At 39.5% G+C, this 21,919-nt stretch overlaps 1 protein-coding gene across 13 annotated transcripts in view; it reads left to right on the forward strand.

Annotated features, from left to right (window-relative positions):
- Window positions 1–21,919, forward strand: part of ST3GAL3 (ST3 beta-galactoside alpha-2,3-sialyltransferase 3) — a 191,887-nt gene that overhangs the window by 103,794 nt on the left and 66,174 nt on the right. For all 13 annotated transcript variants that reach the window (XM_030454997.1, XM_030454990.1, XM_030455000.1 and 10 more), the window contains one exon: window positions 13,246–13,340. In XM_030454997.1, the coding sequence (XP_030310857.1) occupies window positions 13,246–13,340 (95 nt within the window). The remainder of the gene's footprint in view (window positions 1–13,245; window positions 13,341–21,919) is intronic.

A 21,919-nucleotide genomic window follows, 5' to 3' on the forward strand; every position in this document is an offset into this window, starting at 1 on the left:
TGGAAAAATGTGCACTGGGAATATTCAGAAATAATTACTAGAAGATAAGTATGGTAACAGAAGTGACCTAATTTGTTCAGAAGAGAAGTTGCTATGCAGTTTCTGTTGAATTCAACAGAGTGCTGAATATCTCTGAAAATCGTTTCTTCAGTCATTTGTAGGCTTAAGTTTAGACAGTGTTGTTTACACAGCATTGACATGAGAATCTGCAGGTTTTTTAATTGCTTTGCTTGTGAACTTTACTGCCAAGAACACTCAGTGAAAGCAAAATGTCCAACAGAAAGAAAAGGTGCCTTTCATGAAGGCTGAGCACGAGCACAACAGAGACAGAGAAAGTAATGTGGGATGCTCTTGTAGTGTCTTCCTGCTCGAGGGCTGTCTGTTTGGAGCCTGTTTGGAGCCTGTGCCCAAAGAGCACCCATAAATACTTGTGGGAAGCTCTCCTTTTGGCTGACAGCATTGCTATTTTGCTGGCTAATGAAGATCTGCTTCTTCTCTTGCCAAGCAAGATCAAGGGATACTCTGCAAAAGTAGTTCTTCAATTTTTTGATTTAGACAGGGAAATGTAAGAGTATCCTGAATTACATGGGTTTGTGGAATTAAACTTTTTTAAACTACTCTAAGCTAATATGGGGAAATTGCTTTTAGAAAAATTACCTTTAAGGGAAGATTTGGAAGGGCAGTCAAAATGTTTACTGGTATTTTATTACAGCTTTGAATAATAAATTATTATTAGCAATTACTCTAATTACTATTATTAGCAACCTTTTTGGGGTAGCTTGAACCATAACTTTCTTGTTATTTCTTCTGTTGTACTTCAGTAAGTTCAAAGAAGTTACTGTGTGTTGATTTATTGGAGGGTAGAAATACTTAAGATGATAAGATATCAGAAATAGCTGGTGATTAAGATTATCCTTATTTATATTATGGTCTTCATTTTGTTTGCCAGTGCATTCCAAAGCTTTCACTTTTTAGGCTGTGAGCTCTCATATCTTTTCCTTTTTGCTTACCAAGGTGGTTGTTTTGCTAGATTAAAGGAGGATAAAATGACCACTCTTTGCTATTGTAACATGGTAACATCATAACAGGACCATTGTACCACTGTGACATCACAGCATCATACCAGGATACAAATAAGGGTTTGTCTCATCACAGCATTGTAACATTGTACAGATCTCACACTGTCACACCCAGCATGTCTATTTTCCAAAATGTCTGGTTTGAGAAATTTAATACCTTCACAGAATCAGTTTGAAAACTTTCCAGAAGTGGAATGAACACATAAACACCTTCTCTGTGACAGATTTATGTTATAAGTAATTGTTTGTGGAGTGCTTGAATACTGTAATGGTTGTGTGGGCCATCTAAGTGGTTAGGCAAACATAGGTGGGCAAAGAGAAAAATGAGAAAATAAAACAAAGCCAGGTGATGCCAACAAAATACAATTAATAGACTGAATTCCAGGCTGAGGTGGAGAGCGAGTTATTTCTTTTGTGGCTCCATGATAGATCCATGGAGATGCTGGGTTACAGGGTCACTCTCTGTGCTTTGTTCCACCCACTCACAAAGCATATGGAAAACTCCTGGGTGTGGCAGGATTCTGTGTCTCTGCACTGAAAGTATTTAATATTGGGTGGCCTGAGGGGCGTCCCTGGGAGATGATCAATGCTAGGGTCAACTGACTGATGCTTTCTATAAAAGCTGATGCAGTTCATGCAATTAATTGTTGCTACTCAGATGAAAAAGGTGAACCAGCAATATTTACTGCTCATTGTAGTATTCAGGAGCAAATAGAAATGCTGATGATGAGCATGCCTGCAGAATGCCTTTGATTTGGAACTTAGAATCACTCAGACTGCACTTTGTCCATGTGCTATAGTTCCCATTAATAACAGCCAAAAGACATGTAATTTTTAACTTTAACCATTGTCTTGTTTTCTTTCCCACAGCTGTGGGAAAAGTGCTTTCTTTATCAAGGGTACTGAAAGAGAAAACATATTTGTGTGGGTTTTTTATCCCCTCATCTTCACCATAACCATTTCCTTTAGTAGCTAATAATATTTAGTATTTATTTCAGCGAATTACGTAAATCTCAGATGCATAAACCAGCAGCATCCTTTTCTGTTGGCTTTTCTTGTGGGAACTTGTTGAAATGAACTATCTCATTGAAAAGCTCCATTCCTGGAATCATGGAATTGTAGGACAAGGAGGACTGTTGTACCATTCTTCAGGTGGTGCAGTAAGAATAAGAGGGGGATACTCGGAGCTTTGATTAGTGAATCGAGGAGTTATCAGTTCCTCTGAAAGATTTATAGCATTTTGGAGAGCAGGCTTTTAAGAGCTTACCTTGTGCTTCAGGTATCCATCAAGCCTTGGAACAGAGCCCTTTGAAGAAGTTACTTCCATGGATGCTGTTGTTGCTGCACAGTTTGTTGCCAGATGCATGTTGAACTTTGGTTTGGGGATACAAGCAGAGCACAGGACCCTGGTCAGAGGAGACCAGTCAGTGTGCTGGCTGGAAGGACTTATTTTTTTTACCTGTGTTGCAAGTAGGACAGGAGAGGTCAGCATGGTTCGAGTTTTCTTTGTCAGAGTAGTCAAGTGGCATCTCCAGTCTCTTCCCTGCCTAATATCTAACTTGAGCCAGACACTTTCTGTGTGGGATGATTAAGAAAGGATGTAGCTGTCTGTGCTGTCTGCTGTTTGCAGTTTCTTCCACTGCACCCACTTGCTCCTTGAGCCAGTAAATCCTTTCAGTTTTGTCAGGTGGCCTCTTACATGGAAACTTTCTTCAGTGTTCAGTCTCTCTGCCTTATCTCTGGAAGCAGTACCCAGAAAGAGGTTTTAAAAAATCAGTGTCTTACCCTTGTATTGTTAAAATACTTGTTTATTTTTAAAATTATGGAACCAAAGCAGTGTTTTATTAAACATTGCTGATAATATCTGGAAGACTTTAATGCATGTTGCTTTACAGATCACTGGAATTAATAAGGTGACAGAGGAGACAGAGAATTACATGAAACTGGGCAAAGGATCCCTATCTCCTGTATCAAGCATTCTCTCCAGTTACTGAAGGACCTTGTGGCACAGGCACCCAAGGGGAAAAGCCCCCATGAAAGCACTCTTTCCATGAGGCACATCTTTGTCTTTTATTGCCTAGGTTCCCAGTCATAGCCTGTGAGTTGCAAAAATCCTTGGAGGTTTTTGCATCTGGTTAAAGGAAGGGAAAAGCCTCTGAACTGGTTTCCTCCAGTTCATCCTGCACTACAACATGAAGTCTGTTGTGCAGCAGAGTAAGAGAAATGCATCTGGAATTTTCCCATTGGATTTGTTATGGCTCTCATTAATAGCAGCTTTGTAAGCTATCTATAACTGGTTTTGGTAAGCAATATTAATCCGATATTCTTGAGTGTATATTGTACAGATGCACAGCAGGTGGCTGTGCCTGGGAGATGGTATGCAAAGCTGTGCTACCCTGTTTCATTTAATGGAAGAAAAAAAGCTTGTTCTCTGATCAAATGTATTACATGGCTTTGACTAATAAGCTTGAAAGTCACACAACTGTTTCTTGAACAAACTCCTACAAGAAGGAGCATGCCAAGGTAAATTGTTTAGGCGTTAGGAATCTATGCAATGGATAATATTTCCCCTCCTCACTGTTTTTTTTAGTTAGGATGTCCATCTTCTGAATGGTGCAAACTGTCATGTGCATTCCAACCAAAACTTGTCCAAGCTCAAAATGCTTGGAGAGAACTGTGCTTATCCAACATCTCTGATGCTTTAAGCCCCCTCTTGTTTTTACTGCATAGTTCGTTGTTGTTTCTAATTCACATCTTCCTGTTTTCTCAATAAAACTGTAGATTTGATTTGATATTGTCAGTTATGCCAGGTTTTTACGTCAATCCCAGATTGTGATGACTTAAAAGAAACAACAAGAAATTCTGAGAAACATCAGGACAGACTGTCCATGCTGCTGTCTCTGAGCATCAATTTATATAGCATACAAAGAAGATGAGCAATTTGCTTGTTGTCTTTTTTTCTTTGCCTTAAATTAACTGCTTGCATTGAGTGCTGTAGGCAAGTAGTGGTGCAACAGTTTCTATAGACTTATTTCCCCTCCTCACTTTTTATTGTTTTGCTTTCATTTCCTGTTTGTCTGACAGCAGGCTTGTCCTTTGCCTGCATTTTCATTAGGGAGGCTTTCTCTGGAACACCTTAAAGTTACTGTTGGGAGTTGCAGTGATGAGAATTGAAACCTGCAAGTATTCTTTAATAATGAGTCAGGACAGAGAAGGCAGGCCGTTTGGAAAGAATTATTTCATTTTCCTCAGGTTTCTGCACCTTTATTAGTTATTGAGGTCTCATTCCATCCATAAGGAAAATATTTTTCTTTTTTTAACATGAAAGCTGAGATTCTCCGAGGAGTGTGGCATGAAGTACTGTGTCCCATAGAACTTTCAAAGCATTGCGCTACATGTAGTAAAATCAGAAGAGCTGACAATACTTATGTTAATGCCATGGTGTATACATTGTAGCAGATTAATATTTTCCATATCATCTCAATAGGAATTTTTTTCTGCCTAGGTTCTGAAATTGCATTGATCATTCTGGACGTATTTGAGCCTTGAAAAAATTCTCTCTCAGAACAACTGTTTCAGTAGAAATGTTTGAAACATTGACATTTCTTCTCCCAGCATCCTCACTCCATTAAAACCTGTATAGGAAGTTTTTGCCTCAGGCAGATTTTTTGACCTGGATAAGAGCAGTATGCCCGTGGTAAAGGAACATCAGGCATTTGGGAACTGAATTACTAAAAAGTCCAGTCCCCTGCCTCTGAAGACACCAAATCATACAACCTCTTTTACAAACTGACCAAGGTTCACCTCAGGTAATTTGTTTTGCACTGTCCTGTCTTCCTTGGTTTCCATCACGAGGCTTTTTTAGAGCTTACCCTTTTCAAATGCTAGTGAACTTATATTTGTCTTCATCTGGTTGTATCACGATCAGGTCACACTCATTTGCCTTATGTGCCTATTTGTTCATTACGTTCTGTAGCTCATTTCCTTCTGTGCTGCATCCCATACATCAACAAAGCACTCACATCTGTTCTGTGCTTGTGCTTGGCTGTTCTAAACAATACCTGCATTTTTGGTTTAGCTGATGGTTGAAGGATCTTTTTCACCATTCCCCTATTCTCTACATATGTACCAATTTCTTTTTAGATTTCTTGACATACGGGCACAAAAATTCTATCTGCTGTTCATTCTAGGTAGAAGAATTAAGTATTGCAGGTACCTTCAGCAGTGGCATTATTAGTTGTTATGAAGCTCACTAAAGATTTCGCTATTCCCTTCAATGCTTTCCAATATGAGAAGTGTTCTGATGCAGTAGAATAAGCTCAAGCTAGGTAAGTTAAATAATGTGACAGGAGGAAAATAGATAAGAGGCTTTTGAAACAGTGAAGTGCAGTTTGATGTGCTCTATCATAAGACTGGCAGTTGAGGACAATCAAACTTGCCAGTGGTGGCAGGACTGAGCAGTGGGTGAGGAGGGTTTGCTGGCAATGGCATGGCTGTGGATTAGCTTTTCTCTGGAAGTAGAATAAAGAGAACATTAAGATGCCTTTATAAAGAAAAGTGCAGTTACTGTGTTTTTAACAGACCAGGTAATTAGTATCAATGATGAAAGGCAACAGGACAGTGACGGGAGCTGCACCCATCATCTCCAGTCTTCCTGAATGCATGTTAGATCTTCACCAAAAAAAAATCTGATTCCCTGCTTTTTAGGAGTGCAGTGTTGCACAGCAGCAATTAACCCAGATAGAAACAGAAGTCTCCTTCCTGTCCCAGTTAAATGTGAGCAGGAACTTAATTGTTCTAAACTTCAGCTGCCTGGCAGAGTTGCTGGCTGGCATCTTCCATGTGTGCTAAATCTTTCCGCCCAGGAGAAGGATTACACAGAAGGATTTGAAAACTCAGGCAGTAATAACAATCTGCTTTTGCTCACCTTCAATGTGTTTCCAAATGCCAGGTAATCTCATCTGTTTGGCTCAGTGCTCCCTCTGAGGCCTTGAACACCCCACCTGGCTTTTGGTAAGAAAAACTATCTGTAGTTCAATTCTACATCTTTGACAAGAACATGTGAAAAAAACCACAAACCCATGACATTGAAATTATGTTAAGAGACTGGTTTTTGAACTAACATCATTCTATGTTGTCTAGAAGTCAGCTTTTTACCCTTGCATGGTTGTGTTTTGGTATTAGAGGGTTCTGTAAACAATGACAAATTTTGCACCTTGTCTTATGTGCTGCAGTGTGAGGCAGGTCAGGACAAAGTTTCTGCTTTGTCTGAATTTCATAGCTTTTCCCCCTCCCACCTCCCCTTCCCCCCAAGGAAGCCAACCTTTATACAGAGTTTCTTGTTATGTTTCTGTATATATATATATATAGTTTTTGTCTCAAATGTTTGGGAAATTAGTAGGAAAGTCTGAGAATTTTGTTACAGCAGGCAAAAACTAATTTCTTTTTGTCTATAATATTTAGTTTATCTCAAAACTTTGCAGTCCCCATAATGATTATTTGTGTTATATAGGTAAGCTGTTCAGGACACTGTTGGAGTCCATGTGTGTCAGAATGTAGTTAGTTAGCAGGAGGGTCTGAGGTGATATTAAATCGGTCTTTGATTTTGTGCCTTGGCCGTGCATAAGAGCAAGATATTAATGACTGTAGAAAGGTTAAACTTTACGTGTCTTCCTGTTTATCACAAAGGTACAGGGGACAAACAGAAAGCAGTCTTGGCAGGCAGCACACTTGCAAAATCCATGTGCTGCTTATCTACAGTGGTGTTTGTACTGAAATTTGATTACCATATATGAAGGTAGATACTTCTGAAGGGAGTCTGAAGGATAGCTCTTGATTCCCAGCTACAGTGCACTGTCGCTTGGGTACTTGGTCACCTCTCAGCAGCCTTAGTCCAGTGTGAAAATGGCTTTTAAAGTGGTAGACTTGTGTAGACCTTTGAAAAATAATCTATTTAATTTTCTCTCTTAAAAGTTGATACAGCTATGAGTAGTCCATGCTTAATAGATATAAACATGTTCTTAAAAATAATACAGTGAAATCAGAAAGCACTGTAGTTGATGCAAGGTCTATAGTCCATATCCAGCCAATCAATTTCAATGTGTAATAATCCTAAGCATAAGAAACCTTTTTGTAATGTTTAAGTTTCCTTTGCTGCATTCTAGGCCCAGTGCTACTACTTATATTTACAAGAGATATAGAGATACTACCTTTTTCTTTTAGAGCAGCTTTGTAATATTAAGCAGCTTACCATATCCTCTTTAAATTTTCTCTTCTGTAGACTAAACAGATTCATTTCTTTCTAGCTTTCCTCAGAGAGCATGCTTTCTAGACTTTAGATCTTTTTCACAGCTCTCTTAAAGCCTTTTTCTATTTTGTTCCTCTTTTTTGTTTAAGGCCCAGAACTGGGCATGATCTTCTCTTTATTCACTGAATAAAGTGAAGTACTGAACAGGTTTTACTGCTGAGAGAGTTACATTTTTTGGTCATGATAGGTTGTTTATCTTTTCTGTAATAGAATGACAATGTTCTGTGTGTGAACTGCAGGGCAGAGTATAGAGGCCCTTTAAGATATGCTGGAGCAGCTGGTCTGGCTCTAAATGGAGCAGAGAGCAGAAAAAGGGAAAATGCCTGCATGGATGAGTTTAAACAAACTAATAGGTGTTGGAGACCAAAGAGGGCAAGAAGGCTGATGATACTCCAGAGTGCCTCAAAGATACAGAGCAACCATTCACAGGTGAAGAGGGTGGAATAACGAGAGTCCTGTTACATGGCTGCAGGTTGATAGGGACTTTTTTTTGTTCCTAGACTACACCTGCCCCTTTCCTTTCTTTGCCTGTGGAGTAAAGCCTGTTCAAAGGTAATTTTTTTTTGAGTGACTTGTGACATTTACTGCCTATTTCTGTAAGAAGGAAGGACCATGGTTTACACCTTATGGTCATTTTTGCAGAGCTGTGAAAGGACAAGTGATTACACCAGCTCAGTAATGGACAAAACCCAAATAGTAGAGTAATTAGGAAAGGGCAGAGAACAAAGCAAAGCTGTTTATTCTTCACTGCAAAATTGTCTTTAATGTATTGTCTGATTTACTTTAAGAACATTTCTGCAGTTTGCTAAGATGAACTGATTTTTTGGCCTGGTCTCTACTGTTGAAGATTTTCTTCTTGCAGCCATCCATTTTTTGTAGCTCTTTTATTTGCTGATTTAGGAAAAGAAGTATGTTGGCTGTAGGATGGGGTTAATCCTTATTAATGCAGTTTCTTAAATTTTTTCAGCTGCTTGAGGAATCTTTGAGCTGCTTGGATTTTTGACAGAGGATTAATGTCAATAAGAAATGTGAAATCAGGACATCAAAAGCCTCCTCACTCCCCGTGCTATCACACCATGCTGCTCCCCAGAGACAGGAGGCAGGAGAGAAAATACACATCTAGGTCTCACTAGGGAATAAGGAAAAGGTTAGTTTAGATTTTTTCTCTCTGTACTTTTATAAATGCCTCACAGCTACTTATTCAGTGCTAGAGTGCTTTGGATTGTATTTCAGCTATTTTATTAATAAAATCAGTAGGTTTAGTGCCTTCTGTCTAACCATGGATGTGCATGGCAAACAAAAGAGCAAACAAAAAAGAGCATAAGCAAACAAAAGAGGATAAAAGTCATGCTGGAACAAATAAGTAATTCTTTTGTGTGTGTTTTCAGTTGGGTTTTTTTTTTGTTTGGTTGGTTTTTTTAAAACTTGTTCATGCACTTTAACAAATGCAATGTGCAAGTTGTGTACAACATAAGGTTATAGCACTGTTTGGCATTTTTCCTTCCCTTCCTATTTAGTTTTTCTTCACTACTGATTCTCCCTAACTAAAGAAGAAGGAAAGAACAAGGTGGCTTAAAAGAGAAGGGGAAAAAGAAGGAAGGAACTGTTTGAGAAATAAGCCCTCTGTGGAGATTTGTGGCTGCCAATCTTCTTTTCCTTTCTACAAATGCATTGCCATCTTCTCTACTCATCAATGACTTAACCTTGCCTTCCTCTCTTCTTGCTACAGCTCAAGACTATCAGTCAGTTTACTTATTGTACTTTCTCTCTCATCTAGCATATTATCTTCTACACATTTATGTATTAATTGACTTGAAAGCAGGATGTATGAGTAGGTAGCAGATTCTAGTCAAGATTAAATGTCTAAAATTGTTCAAACTTTGATAGAGGTGGTGTTGATCTAGGCCTAGTGTGATACTTTGGGAAATCAGGACTCTTGATGTTGAGTACTTCAGCATACACCAAAGAGGAGTGGTTGTGATCTGTGTACAGTGCTACATGGATCTGTGTGTCAGGAACAGAATGGAAATGATAGGAAAACGTGGCTGGGAAGTTGCTGTCAGACTAGTTCACCCTTCCAGATAGAAATGTTGTGGAGTCACAGCTCTGCTTTTCTCCCTTAAGGAGAAAATACCTGGAAGTGTAATTTTTTGTTGCATAAGCCAAAATCCTCTAGGCACAAATATATATCACACTTTCTTTTGTATATAAATTTTTGTTTAGGAATAGCTTTTTGACAGTACACTTACTTTCACTATGTGCTGTGACGAATTGTGTTGAGAGATTTTACTAATTTCTTCATATAAGAAATGCAAACTTCAGAGCTGAGAGAGGTTTGGAATGTGCCTCATAGTTACCATATCCACCATTTCATCTAAGTAGATGCCATTTGCTTGTTTTATCAGGGTATTTCATTCAAACTTGTGATTTTTAGATGCATGGCATTTCTGTCCCAAATAATTCTGGTCATACTTGTGTGCCACAAGCACACAGATTTCTCATCTATTCATGACTGTCATATGCTATGAGGTTGCACTGAGTCTATTCTGAAATTTGGGGTGAAATAGAGAGGAGGTGCTTAAATTTTAAATTCTGAAAAATTGAAACTCACTGGATCTGCTATTTGCCCATGGAACACAAGCCTGTTTCCCTTCTGAGGTGTGGTTGTCAATGCAGCTCACCTACCCTGAGACAGCAGCAGCAGATGACTCAGGTAAAATGCGGCATCCTGTATGTAAGCTGCTCAGTAGATACAAAATCTAACATTGTTTAGAAACATTTACTTTTTCTCTTTCACAAACTCCCACGCATTCCTTGGAATGTATTTTAGGTGTTCTGCAGAGAGCATTCCCATAGCCTGACGGAGGCATATCCTGATACTTCCTGAAGGGTCCTAGAATGTACCAGACATCCTTCAGAGCTGAGACAGAACAGCCATGCTCCTGGAGAGGTCTGGCAGACAGTGCTCTAGTACCACTGCTGGGCTTCGGTTCTGGTCTGCTCTGATTTATTGAGGTAGCAAAGTACTTTCAATAGATCCTGAGCTTACAGTGTTTATGATTTCTTAATACTTCCAAAATAGCATTACTTACAAGATTTATTGGAATTAAATATCCTCTAAATTGCTTTTTTTTTTCATCGTATGGATATAGTATTTCCCCCTAAACTCTTCCTCCCCCTTACTAAATGAAGCAAAAGTATGAACTCTGAAAGTCAGTTTCCCCAGCTCTGTGTACAGCAGTGTTGAAAGTTCATGGCTGGTCTAAGACAATCATGCTCTTTGCTAGAAAGATTCTTTAAGTTTACTTGTAGCAAATATAAAAACAAGGCCATCCTTCTCCTTGGGCATCATTTTGGTCCCCTGGTCAAAGTGACACTGCAGAGCATCAGCTGAATCCTTCTAAGAGCTTCAGCTGCTCTTGGAAACTCCCCTTGGAGCCCAGGGAGTCCCTGGAGGATCTGATCTTCCTCCTGGTTTTATCAGGCACCTTGTGAGCAGGAATCTTCATTAGGGAGAGAGACTTAATACTCCATGTCAGACTACTGTAAACTGTAATTTCCTGGTATAGAAGTTACCCATTAATTGCATCTATAAATAGTACCAACTTCTGAGTTAAACCTGAACTTACAGCCTGTACCTTCTTTCTCATGCAATGCTCTTGAGCAGGCAAACTGAACTGATTAAGTTTTTTATTTACGCTGCACTACTCCGTAGCATTATTGTAGGGAATCCTGTTGATTCTTGAGAGGAAAATGCTCGTTTATGTGCTTTCTGAAACATCCAAGTTTTTCTTGAAAATTGCATGTCTCAGCAGTAAATAGAGTAGCTCAGTGACCTAACAAAGGACCTGAAGGTGCTGATGAACCACAGGCAATGTAATTGTCCATCACTGCAGATGCTGCCTGGGGAAGATGGGGATCATTCTGTGGGACATGACTTCTACTAATTCAAGTGGTAGCTGTAATGGAAGAGCTGTGAACATCCAGGTTATAAAAGCTAGTGCATTGTGTGCATATCCTGAAAAGATTGCTCTTACAGATGTTAGAAGAAGGTGGAGGTAACACCTTGGAGACCCACCAGTGTAACATAATACAGTGCACCAAGATGCTTGAAAAAACATTAAACTAATTTGTCAAGTTATTAGGGTTTTAGGATATTTTCAGAGCATTAGTGTAGTCTGTTCTTTTTTTTTGTTTGTTTTTAGTAGGCCTTTAATATCTTGAGAAGCTCTAATGGATCTGACATTTTCGCCATCTTTTCTCAGATAAAGTTATATAGATTCTCTCATATTCTCAGCTCTGGAAAAACATTCCTTTCCTTCTAAATCAGCCATGTAATCTGCCAATCCTGCTTTTATGGTTATAGATGATTTTATTAAAGATTGCATGAGTGAATGAGAAGTGGCATGCCTGGGTGAGTTGGAGTCTTCTGTTCTTATTTTGTTAGGTGCTATTGGTTTCTTCCCCACCTTTCCAAAGATTTCTGCATCTGATTTACTGGGCATCTCTGATCAGACTGTACTTGGAGCTGTTTGTAATTTGGAATTCATTCCATCCTTTCCTCACTGTGCTGCTATCTGAAATGGTTGCTGTGTGCCTGGCTGTGGCATAGTGCAGATGAGTTTATCTGAACTCAGGTAGTGCAGGTCCAAAAAGTTCAGATTGCAGTAGCATACAGTTGCATGCTGATTGCAAGAACAGCCTAAGGGAGGGTTAAAACAGTGTTTTGCATCTATTCTGGTACCAGTACCTAGATCAGCCAGCCTGTATCTATTTCAGATACATGTACATTGCACTTGCAGTAGGGATGTAGTGGAGATGTTCTCTCTGACTGAACATTTCTTTCTTCATTTCAATAGCATTTTGTGATTGATTTTGATCCAGAACAACCAGATATGATTGAATGAACAGATTTCAAACAGTATTAGCATATTTTCTAGCAGTGATCTTGATACTTTCAGAAATGGTCCCATATCAAGGTTAATATTTCTGTGTTTTCTTTACCTATTAGTTACCTTCTGTCTGTCCACTGTACTAGTTGTTACTAGAAGAGACAGATATTTTTGTAGCTGCTGTGTTTTGTCTTTTGAGGATGTAAGCATGATAATGTATTCCCATAATGACATGGTTAAAGAAGGACTAATTCTCTTTTTGGATAGATCACAACTTTTTTTGTTTGGTTTGGCAAGGACCTCTCTTGAATCATGCATATATTAACGAATGCAGAATAAAACACCTACATCAATACTGAATTTCCATCCTCTCTAAGTCAAGTGCTGCTTCATGATGTCCTGAGCTATGTCTTCACTTACCTGTGTTATGAAAGCTGCTGTATTTGTACATCAGAGTGAGGCAGAAGAAGCCATGAGGGCAGATAAACCCAGCCTTGCTCTCCACACACATTCACCCAGGGTGTTCACACCTGCACAGAACAGGACACTTGTAAGTAATGAACAATATAAAGGCAGCTCCACACTTCTTCCTCATGCAGTTGCATAGACAGCACATAAATTGTCTTGTGCTTACAAAGCTGGAAGTAAAATTGCCTGAACTCTGGTTGCAATTTGCAACTTATTGTAGCTAAATTAGCAGCCAAACAATGGTGAGGAAGTTCTGAATTACTGAGTGGATGTGATTGCCAGACTCATGACTTGAATGGTTTGGGTGTCCTCATGGCACAGACTCTGACACATTTGTTCCACTGCGGGTGTCTTTGGATGAAAGTAAAATCTTCCATGTTACTGTGTTGCTGGTGCGAATGTAGAACCAGCACTTAGGTATGTTTTCTCTCCGACTTGCTATACAAATTCACCCTTCCTAGTTCAGGAGTTAATTTCTCTCTCATTTTGGTTTTCTCAGGTTCTCAAAGCCGGCACCAATGTTCTTGGATGATTCCTTCAGAAAATGGGCACGTATCAGGGACTTTGTACCCCCTTTTGGAATTAAAGGACAAGGTATGAGAATACTGTACAGCTGATAGAAAAGAAGGTGGTTCTGCAGGTGCTTGCCCTGTCTTGTTTTTCTGTCTTGAAAGCTCCGCTGGTCCCTTGGGCTTAGTTTTTTGATCTGTTCCAGAGAAGCATTGTACATGTGGTTCTCACAGCTGGAACATGGAGAATGGTTTAGTACATGGAGAGAGTCAGTGCAACAATGGTATTTAGACCTATCACCACATTCTCAAAGAAGCATTTTAAGACTGACTGTTGTAACTTGTAGCATGGTTGCTGACAGCAGCACAGAGTCCAAACTGATTTAAAGTATCTTTAAGTCAGTAATTCTCCAAAGAATGGGTAAGGCTCCTTTTTCTGATTTTTGGAGCATGGGAGCTGCCACTAATAAAAATCTTTATTTTCTTTTTATGTCATTTTGTTATATAATTGTTTCGTTATTGTGCTACTTGTATAACAAATAGGAAAAATCTCAGATGCTTTAGTGCTGCTTTGCAATATACCTCCTCCACCAGCTTGTGTGGCAGCAGGGGCTGCATTCTCAGGTGCTGTGGGAGAGCAAGAGTGGTGCTAATGGTGATGAGATGGGAGTCAGTAGGTTACCTGGCAGTTCTGTGGGTGGCTTGGCTCCTTGCTATCTCTCCTGTGCCATGAAAGGCCTTCCCTGGCTGAGTGATGGTGGTGCAGAAGGTTTATGCTCACAGCAGTAATTTTCTGCAGACTTCCTGATGTCTGCTCTTAGCATTGCATCAACTTCCAAGATTGTTTTAGTTTCACAAACTCAACATTATTGATTAATTGAAAAACCTGGTGGAGAAAGGACTGCAGCCAGTAGGCTTGGGTCTGTCACTCTGGAAGTAGCTGTGGTAGTTGCTGGAACAATACCATAAAATCAAAGGTTCTAGTGAAAAAAATTATTTCTTCTTGCATCAGTTCTCTTCACTGTTCTGTATATGTCCATTCCTTGTCCAGTCAGTCTTTTGCACCTCAATAAGCAACTATTTACTGTCCTCTAAATCAGCCAGTAGTTGTCAACAAAGAAATAAGTGGCATCACAAGTGGAAGGCTACACTGACCACAGGAGGGCTTGTCCCTTATTAATAGGCACATAAGATGTACTAAGGTAGGACAAGCTGCCTGACCAGCATGGAGGTGGGATTTGCAGATGACACGTGATGTCAGCTAAACCTAATGAAATTCATTCCATTGAACTGAATCGAAATGGAGAAATTCACCAAAAGGGGGATGACAGAATGGCTCTGGCATCCTTCCCCCTGGGTTTGTTGCACACTTTTATTACTTCTGCAATGTTATGTAAATCTGGGTTTTTATATTGGATTTCCTCGGTTAAAAAGAGAAATGAGAAATTGCTATTATTTAAATGGCTGCAAGCTGAAGCCATGGGACAGAAACGGTTGAATGGGTTATTTTTTTTAATGCCCTCCTGGGACTGAATTTTGTGCCAAGTTTTTGGTGTGGAGCAATTTCTGTGTGGGAGAGCGTTGAATTGTAAATCTCTGTAGCCCAAGGATTTCTAATGGCCATGTTGACAGGCTGTGAGTCCTAGTGATGCAAATGGCTCCCTTTCATGTTCCACATCACTTGAAATTCTTGCATCAAGTCTTTCTTGACCATCCCATGGGGCACGTTCCGGCTCAGCTGAGTGACTGGATGGTGGGATCAGCACCTCATTAGGGCTTTCAGTCAGGGCAGTCTAATGATATCCAAACCAGTGACCCAGGCAGGCAGCATGGAGTGCAGTCACGTGTGAAATGAAGACTTATCAGAGCTGGGATGTGCATGGGAAAAAGAGTAGTTGTGGTGGCTGAGAAAGCATAGAGAGACAGGCCTGTGTTGAAACAGACAGGACAGGAGTTTCGCTCTCTGTGTTTGGAAGCCCCATGAGACCATCAGCTGGGATTTCCAGTGTGCGTCTCATTGGGAAAGGCAATAGGTGTTTACAGACACTGACTCTAGCTGTGTTAGTAATAGGAAGATTTTGCTGAGAACTTCAGTGAGTATCACCCAACATTTTTAATTCCCTGTGATCTAGTCCAAGCCTTTTGGGTTTTTTTTTCCCCATGTGAAATATAGCCACAAGATGAGCTCACTTTCAGTAATGTTCCATACATGTTCCAGGAAACTTCGAGAAACTAATCTTAATGGCTTGAAAATACTGAAGTTATGAAATCAGGAGGCTCTTAACAGCTCAGGGGAGAACCCACCACTTCTGCTTAATCTTACTGTTTCTCTCTGTTCTTCAGACTTTTAGATAAGTTTTTCTTTAATTTGTCTCTAAAAAACTCTAAGTCCTGTCTTATCCATCATATAGTGTCCACTGGTCCAAGAAGGAACAATTACAAGATTGCAAGAGCATGGCTTTAAATCTTCAGGGTAAAGCAGCTTTTGAGTGTCATTGTCTAGTGAGCTTCACTGATTTAGAGTAACCCATCTGTATAAATTACATGTAAAAGAGTAGAAATGGCTCAGAAATTTTCAGGACAGGACTACCACTGTGAAGGCAATTATATCAAAGAAAAGGCAGTATGTTAATCGTTTTAACACAGTACACCAGGAATCTTAATTTTCTTCAAAAACAATCTGATGGTAAAAATGCTCCTTCCACCTCTGTATGTTAAAAAGTACTTAGTATAACATAGAAAACTTAACACAGCTTCTTCATGAATGAATACTTGCTTCCTCTTTCCATTGGTCATTTTCTGAGTTGCCCATGCAAGGGAGTTTTATAACCAGAGTGCTCCACTTTCTCTGGGAGGATTGGATGTAGAAGCCCTCAAAGTCAATATGGTTCTGAATATGAAACTTTTTAGACTTCCATGGAATAATTCTGAACTATTGTGGTAGTAGTAAAGCACCATGTTAGATTGGAACCTGCTGCTGTGAACAACCTTAGTTGCTAGTGAACAACCTTAGTGATTAATTAACTTCTAAATGAAAGAAGCATAGAAATAAACAGGACTTTGTCAGATGAGGCACATGGTAGGAAGTCTTCTGCAAACTCTTTTTGAGCAAAGGTCTTTGAGTGTTCTATACAAGGTGTTAGAAATACTTGAAGAGGGGTTGAATAGTTGAAGAGTGCTTGTATCTTTTTCTTAGAAGTGCAGAGAATTCTAGCACTTTGTAATTGTTGGCTCTTCCTCAGTTCATCAAAGATCTGGACCAAGGAGTGATCCTAATTACTTGAGCCAGTCCCCAGTGACCTGGGACAAAAGGGTAGCCGAGAACTGTTAAGAATGTTGAAGCTGATACTGCCGATTAAAGGTGGCATTCATCACAAATGTCTGTAAGCCCTTTGTGGGAACCTTTGCTTTCTGTGTGTGCAGAGAATACAGAAAATTATGAGATATATTTCTGAAAAGGTTTGAGTGTATTTGCTCATAAATTTTAATCCCATAAAGGGTCACTACAACTATCTAGTTTGGCCTCTTGTGCAACACTGGCTCTAGGTTTCACACAATGTCTACTGCAGCTAGCTATGAATATATGAGGTTATCTTTCAGAATGAAAGATTAAATAAAGATTTCCTAAATTATGAAGAACGACCATGTTGTCAGACAGACCAGTGTCATATTTGACTGCATGCAGTTTAAAAAACAAGCCTTAGTGCTTGGTGAGAGTTGTCTCCCGCTATGTGACTTGACAGACCCTAGAAATGGAATGTGCCAATGTGAGTGCTTGGAAACGATGACTCCATCTCTATTAATAAATGAAATGGTTGTCCTCTGGTCCTGAAGGCATTTGAGCTCATTGTTCAAACAGGTTAACTCCCTGTCCTTGTGAAAAGAAAGTATCTATATCCAGGCTTCCTATCAAGAAAGGTCACTGCCTCTATTAGCCTGTGACCCTGTGTATGCATGACAATTATAGGAGAGGATATTAGTTGGCCCTGGTGAAAACCATTGGTGAACTGTGCTAGCACTTTAATAGTATGGACTGCTGCCAGACAATGTGCCCTGCTGCCTGTTTGTTTACTAATGTACATACAGCCAAAGTGAGAGATGACATTCAGGAACACGATGAAGGAAGTAGACTTGAAGAGTTGTCATGAAGATCAGACTGTAACAAGAAGCTGGAACTCTAAAAGCTACAAATGTCAAGCTGTCCTGTGGGGGACAGCTCAGGCTGCCGAGCACCCTCCTGTGTCCCAGGCTATTGTTTCTGCATTAGCTGGGCTGTTGGAGTGCCTCCCACGTTTCACTGTTTTTGAGGGTTTCATTTGCATGTAGGAATGCTTCTTTCCCAGCACCCACCAAGCCTACTAGGCTCTTAAATGAGTTACAGGGTAATTTTTTTTTTTTTTAAATTGGAATTTCTTCTTTTGTATTTGCAACCTTTTTCTAGCAGAGCTTTGATCAGTATAACTTACAGAGATATGAACATGCACACTGTCTGTATTGTTGCAGAGGTGATCTAGCATGTACACCACTAAAAGGGTTAAATTTGTCAATGAATGAGCAATGGAAAAATTGTTTATAATGTTAGTGAGATTATTAATCCCAGAGGACTTCCTCCCCAAATTTACCTCTGTAGCTAAAGCAAAAGGAAGGAGTTATTTGGAGAAGGGCAACAAACAAGGCTGGAGAAATACCTGACTATTAATAGAATTTCTCAGTACATGTGGCTTAAAGAATATAAAAGGCTTTCATAAGAAAGAGTAGCTGTATCTGGCGTCCTCTTTGTGTAATGAGGCCAGGAGAGTTGATGCAGGGTTTTTTTTTTTAACTTAAATGAAAACATATGGCACAGCATACACTAAAAACTAAACGAACATGAGCTATGTAATACCTCCTCCATGCATGTAATCAGTAATTGTGTTATTGCTTAGTAGTAATCATAGGTTTTCACTTCTACCTCTGTTCCTGCTAGATTGTAGTAAGCAGAGAGGCTGCTTTGTTGGCCTTGAATCAATTTGTCATTGAAGGTGATACTTACTTCTTAGGGAGTGACTGATGTGTCACTATCTCAGAATTTGTCTACCACCAGGAATCTAGAGAGCAATCTCTTCCCCATGTGAAAAGAGTATTAAGAACATGTTTGAAGTGCTAAGATTTTATCAAATGTAGTATGTACTGCTGGCTAGGAAACTTCATATTTTCATCAGATACAAGAGGGACATCTGGAACGGGTGACAGACTTGGTGACAAAGAAATCAAGTCTTTGCCCAGAGGACCAACACTAGTAGATGTATTGTGCAATCGTTAATTGTTCTTGTACTCAGTTTTATTTGGATGTTTTCTTTTGTGTTAGTGCTTCTGGGAAGAACGATGGATCAGTGCTGCTTAGCAGTGGTTGCATTAGTCTCATGGGGGAGAGGTCATTCATCTTCAGTGAAACTGTTTTGTTTTGGGGCATGCAAAAGTTGGCATTTTGAAATGTTATTGGGAGAAAATCTCTTCTCTTTTCTTGCATAGCTTTGTCTTCCACATGAACTTTCTTGGCATGAACAATACTTTATCTCTGAGAAAACATGTTCACTTGGACATCACAATTGAAAATTATAGCTGACTCTAAGAAAAGCGATCAGAAAAGTAGCTTCCAACCTACTCCTCCAGCTCTTCATGAAGGCTGAAATACCACATGCAGACACCTTCCCTACATTTTACTGGGTTTGCTTGATAGCGAGGTGTCTCTTCTCTGCTTTAATTCTCCAGTCTTGTCTTTATTTTCTTAGATGTACTCTGTTGTACAGATGACTTGCCAACTGGGAGCATTTTTTGTTCTTTGTGTGTTTTTTCTTAACAACTAGGCAAGAAGACCAAGCATATACAGCACTTAGTTCTGTTCAGAGTAGGTATTAACACAAGACTATTGTTTCTTGAGTTTGAGGTGGATTTGTGGACTAATTTTCATTAGAATTTTACATTTGACCAAAATTGGTAATAGTTGCCGTCATCACATGGGAATATAGCTATAAAAACGTTGCAGTTTCCCCAGGGAACCTAGCTGATTTTATAGCCTCAAAAAATTAAATTAGATGTTTTAAAGGAAAAAAATGTAGACATTTCAGAAGAGGCATAGGGTCAGCTTTTCATTAATGAGTATGGGCTCCAAAGGGAAGTTATATTGTGAATTTTTAAGTTAAATCAACTCTCACTCTTGAGCTCTCTTGATAAAACTACAACCCTCCAGTCAAGTCCCTTACTTCAATCAAAACTGATGCTTTGCTGTTCAATGTGCTTAAAGAATAGTCTTTCAACCCACTGAGAAGGAAAAGGTACCCCGAGGAGATCTCAAACCTCAAGTTTGCAGTTAATCAGATGACTCTGTATTGGAAGACCAATTGAGATATGGGTAGTATTCCTGTCTTTTTCTTCCTAGAGGGAAAAGCAAGTCCTGTCTGGCTGTGGTGTTTTGAATTGCCACATCTTAATGCTTCTGCAAGCATCAGGAGAATTAGAAATCACTGCAGTAGTTGTTGAGTTTTTTGGCCTTGAAGGCATTGTCTGGCCACCTGTGAAGGGGCATAAAAATGCAGCAACGAAGGGAAGAACAGCCCTCTATAACAACTGTATTTTTTCCCCGCTTCTCTTTGGACAGCACATTGTGAGTCTTTCAGGGTCCATTTTCATTTGGTGTGAACTAGCCTGTTTCTCCAGGTTTTTTTGCTTCCTGTGCATCAGGCTTGAATTTGGATCAAAATGGTTAATGCATGTTTATTGCAAAATGTTGCCCATTTTTTGGCATACTTGTTTTTTAAATTAGTGTTCCAACTTTCCAAGCCCTGGGATTATGTTGGGAACTAAGCTTGTATTCTGAAAAAACAAACTCTTGGTTGTGAAGAAAAGCTTGAAAAAAAATCCCTGAAGGCTCCAAAACTGCGATGTAAATCAAGAGTCCAAATGTTATGTATTTTGTTTGTATCTTGTTTATAAAAAAAAGCCTTAAGGGCATTCTGGAGCTTACATTTAGCTCTTGCCAGGTTTTCCTAAAACTGAGAGGTACCATTCATCTTCAATCTTTGGGTTTTGTTGGGTTTTTTTTTTTTTTCTATGCACCATTTTATACATGTTGTCTTAATGCCATTAAGAATCATCAATGCAAGTATTGTGATACTGCAAGTAGTGGTAGTTTTAAGTGCTATCATTAGTATGGTGGATCTCACATAAACCACCTAAACTGGCACAGCTAATGACCTTCAGAAACCATGTGCTTGTATTTACTTACAAGAGCTGATCTGCAGATAGATTGCTGCAGTTTGTAGTTAGCTATGTTGGAGAGCTGATTCACGGATTTGAAATTTGCTTTTAGGTTCTGGAAGCCTTTGTAGCTTCTTTTCTCCTACATAAGGTAAGAGACCTCATAAAGTTAGCTTATCAATAAAAAGAAGTGATGCAGAAAATTTCAGATGTACTTTCCCTTGTATTCATTTGATTCACAGCTTCACTAAAACACAAATAGCATTGTCTGTGTGCATGGTACCCAGGTACATGATATTTCTGTGAGTGAGCTGGAAGATAGAATATGTGGTGGGATTTGGGTCCATGGTCTCATGCTGGGTACCAGGGTGGCAAATCCTTGTGATTATGCTCAGCTCCCACATGGAGCGAGATCTTAAGGAAAAAAATGTTGAAGAAGAAGCTTTATATAGAGCTGAACTTTTAGGTACGGTAAAAATAAAAAAAGTATGCTGGGTTTCTGCTTGCATCTTGTTTGTAAATACTGTGCTTTGTTTAATCCATAGCATTGATAGTGTTTAGCTTACTTTCCCCACAAAGCTGACACATACGTGACATTCTGTTCTCATCAGACCAGGATCCATATGCAGAGGAGAATGGCATGTTTCAAGGATGTCTACCAATCTTCCTCTAGTCAGTGTATCCCAAAAGCTGAAGCTGATGCCCTGTACTCTGCAGAAGTGCTGAGTGGACATGTGGCACCTGGGTGACCAGCTGTGGAAATGGGCACTGACCGCGGCTTGCAGACCCAATATGACCTTAGTGAAGAGTATTCACATACTTGCTGCTGGCAGTAAGAGCATGTAAGCTTTCTGATTTTTGAGGAAGATGGCTGGTAGGGACAGCTTGAAAAACTACAGCCTCTTTTCTTGGCCACTTGAGAGTATATGAATAGCCCAGTTTGCCTACTTTCAAAGCAGGCAGAACATAGACAGTGAGATGCTGCACTAGGTCCTGTGGAGTGGAAAGGTCTCCCATCCTTTTTTTGTGATACAAGCAAGAAGGTTATGGATTAGAAACAACAATGTTAAGTGTTGTTTACCTGTACAGTGAAGGTCTCCACTCCTTCACATAAATACAGAGAAAAAGGCTTCTGAAAAAAAAATTGAGACTTAGTGTGGTTCTCACTGTGTGGTCACTGATCTCCTATTTTCTAACTATTTACATTTAGTTTTTCCAAAAATCTGAAAATTTCAGGGTCAGCCTGAAGTCAAGACGTACTTGCATTCAAGAAATTGTGTGGTCCTGAGCTACTTTTAAGTCTTCTGATGCTTTATGGCAAAGCTGATAAACTATGTCATGATATCTCAGGATTCTTAGATACATATAGACAACTCCTCCTCTAGTTGGGAGGAAGATGTGTAGAGGCTTTTTGCTTTCTTTATATAA

Source organism: Calypte anna, chromosome 8, assembly GCF_003957555.1.
Source record: "Calypte anna isolate BGI_N300 chromosome 8, bCalAnn1_v1.p, whole genome shotgun sequence".
Taxonomy (NCBI): domain Eukaryota; kingdom Metazoa; phylum Chordata; class Aves; order Apodiformes; family Trochilidae; genus Calypte; species Calypte anna.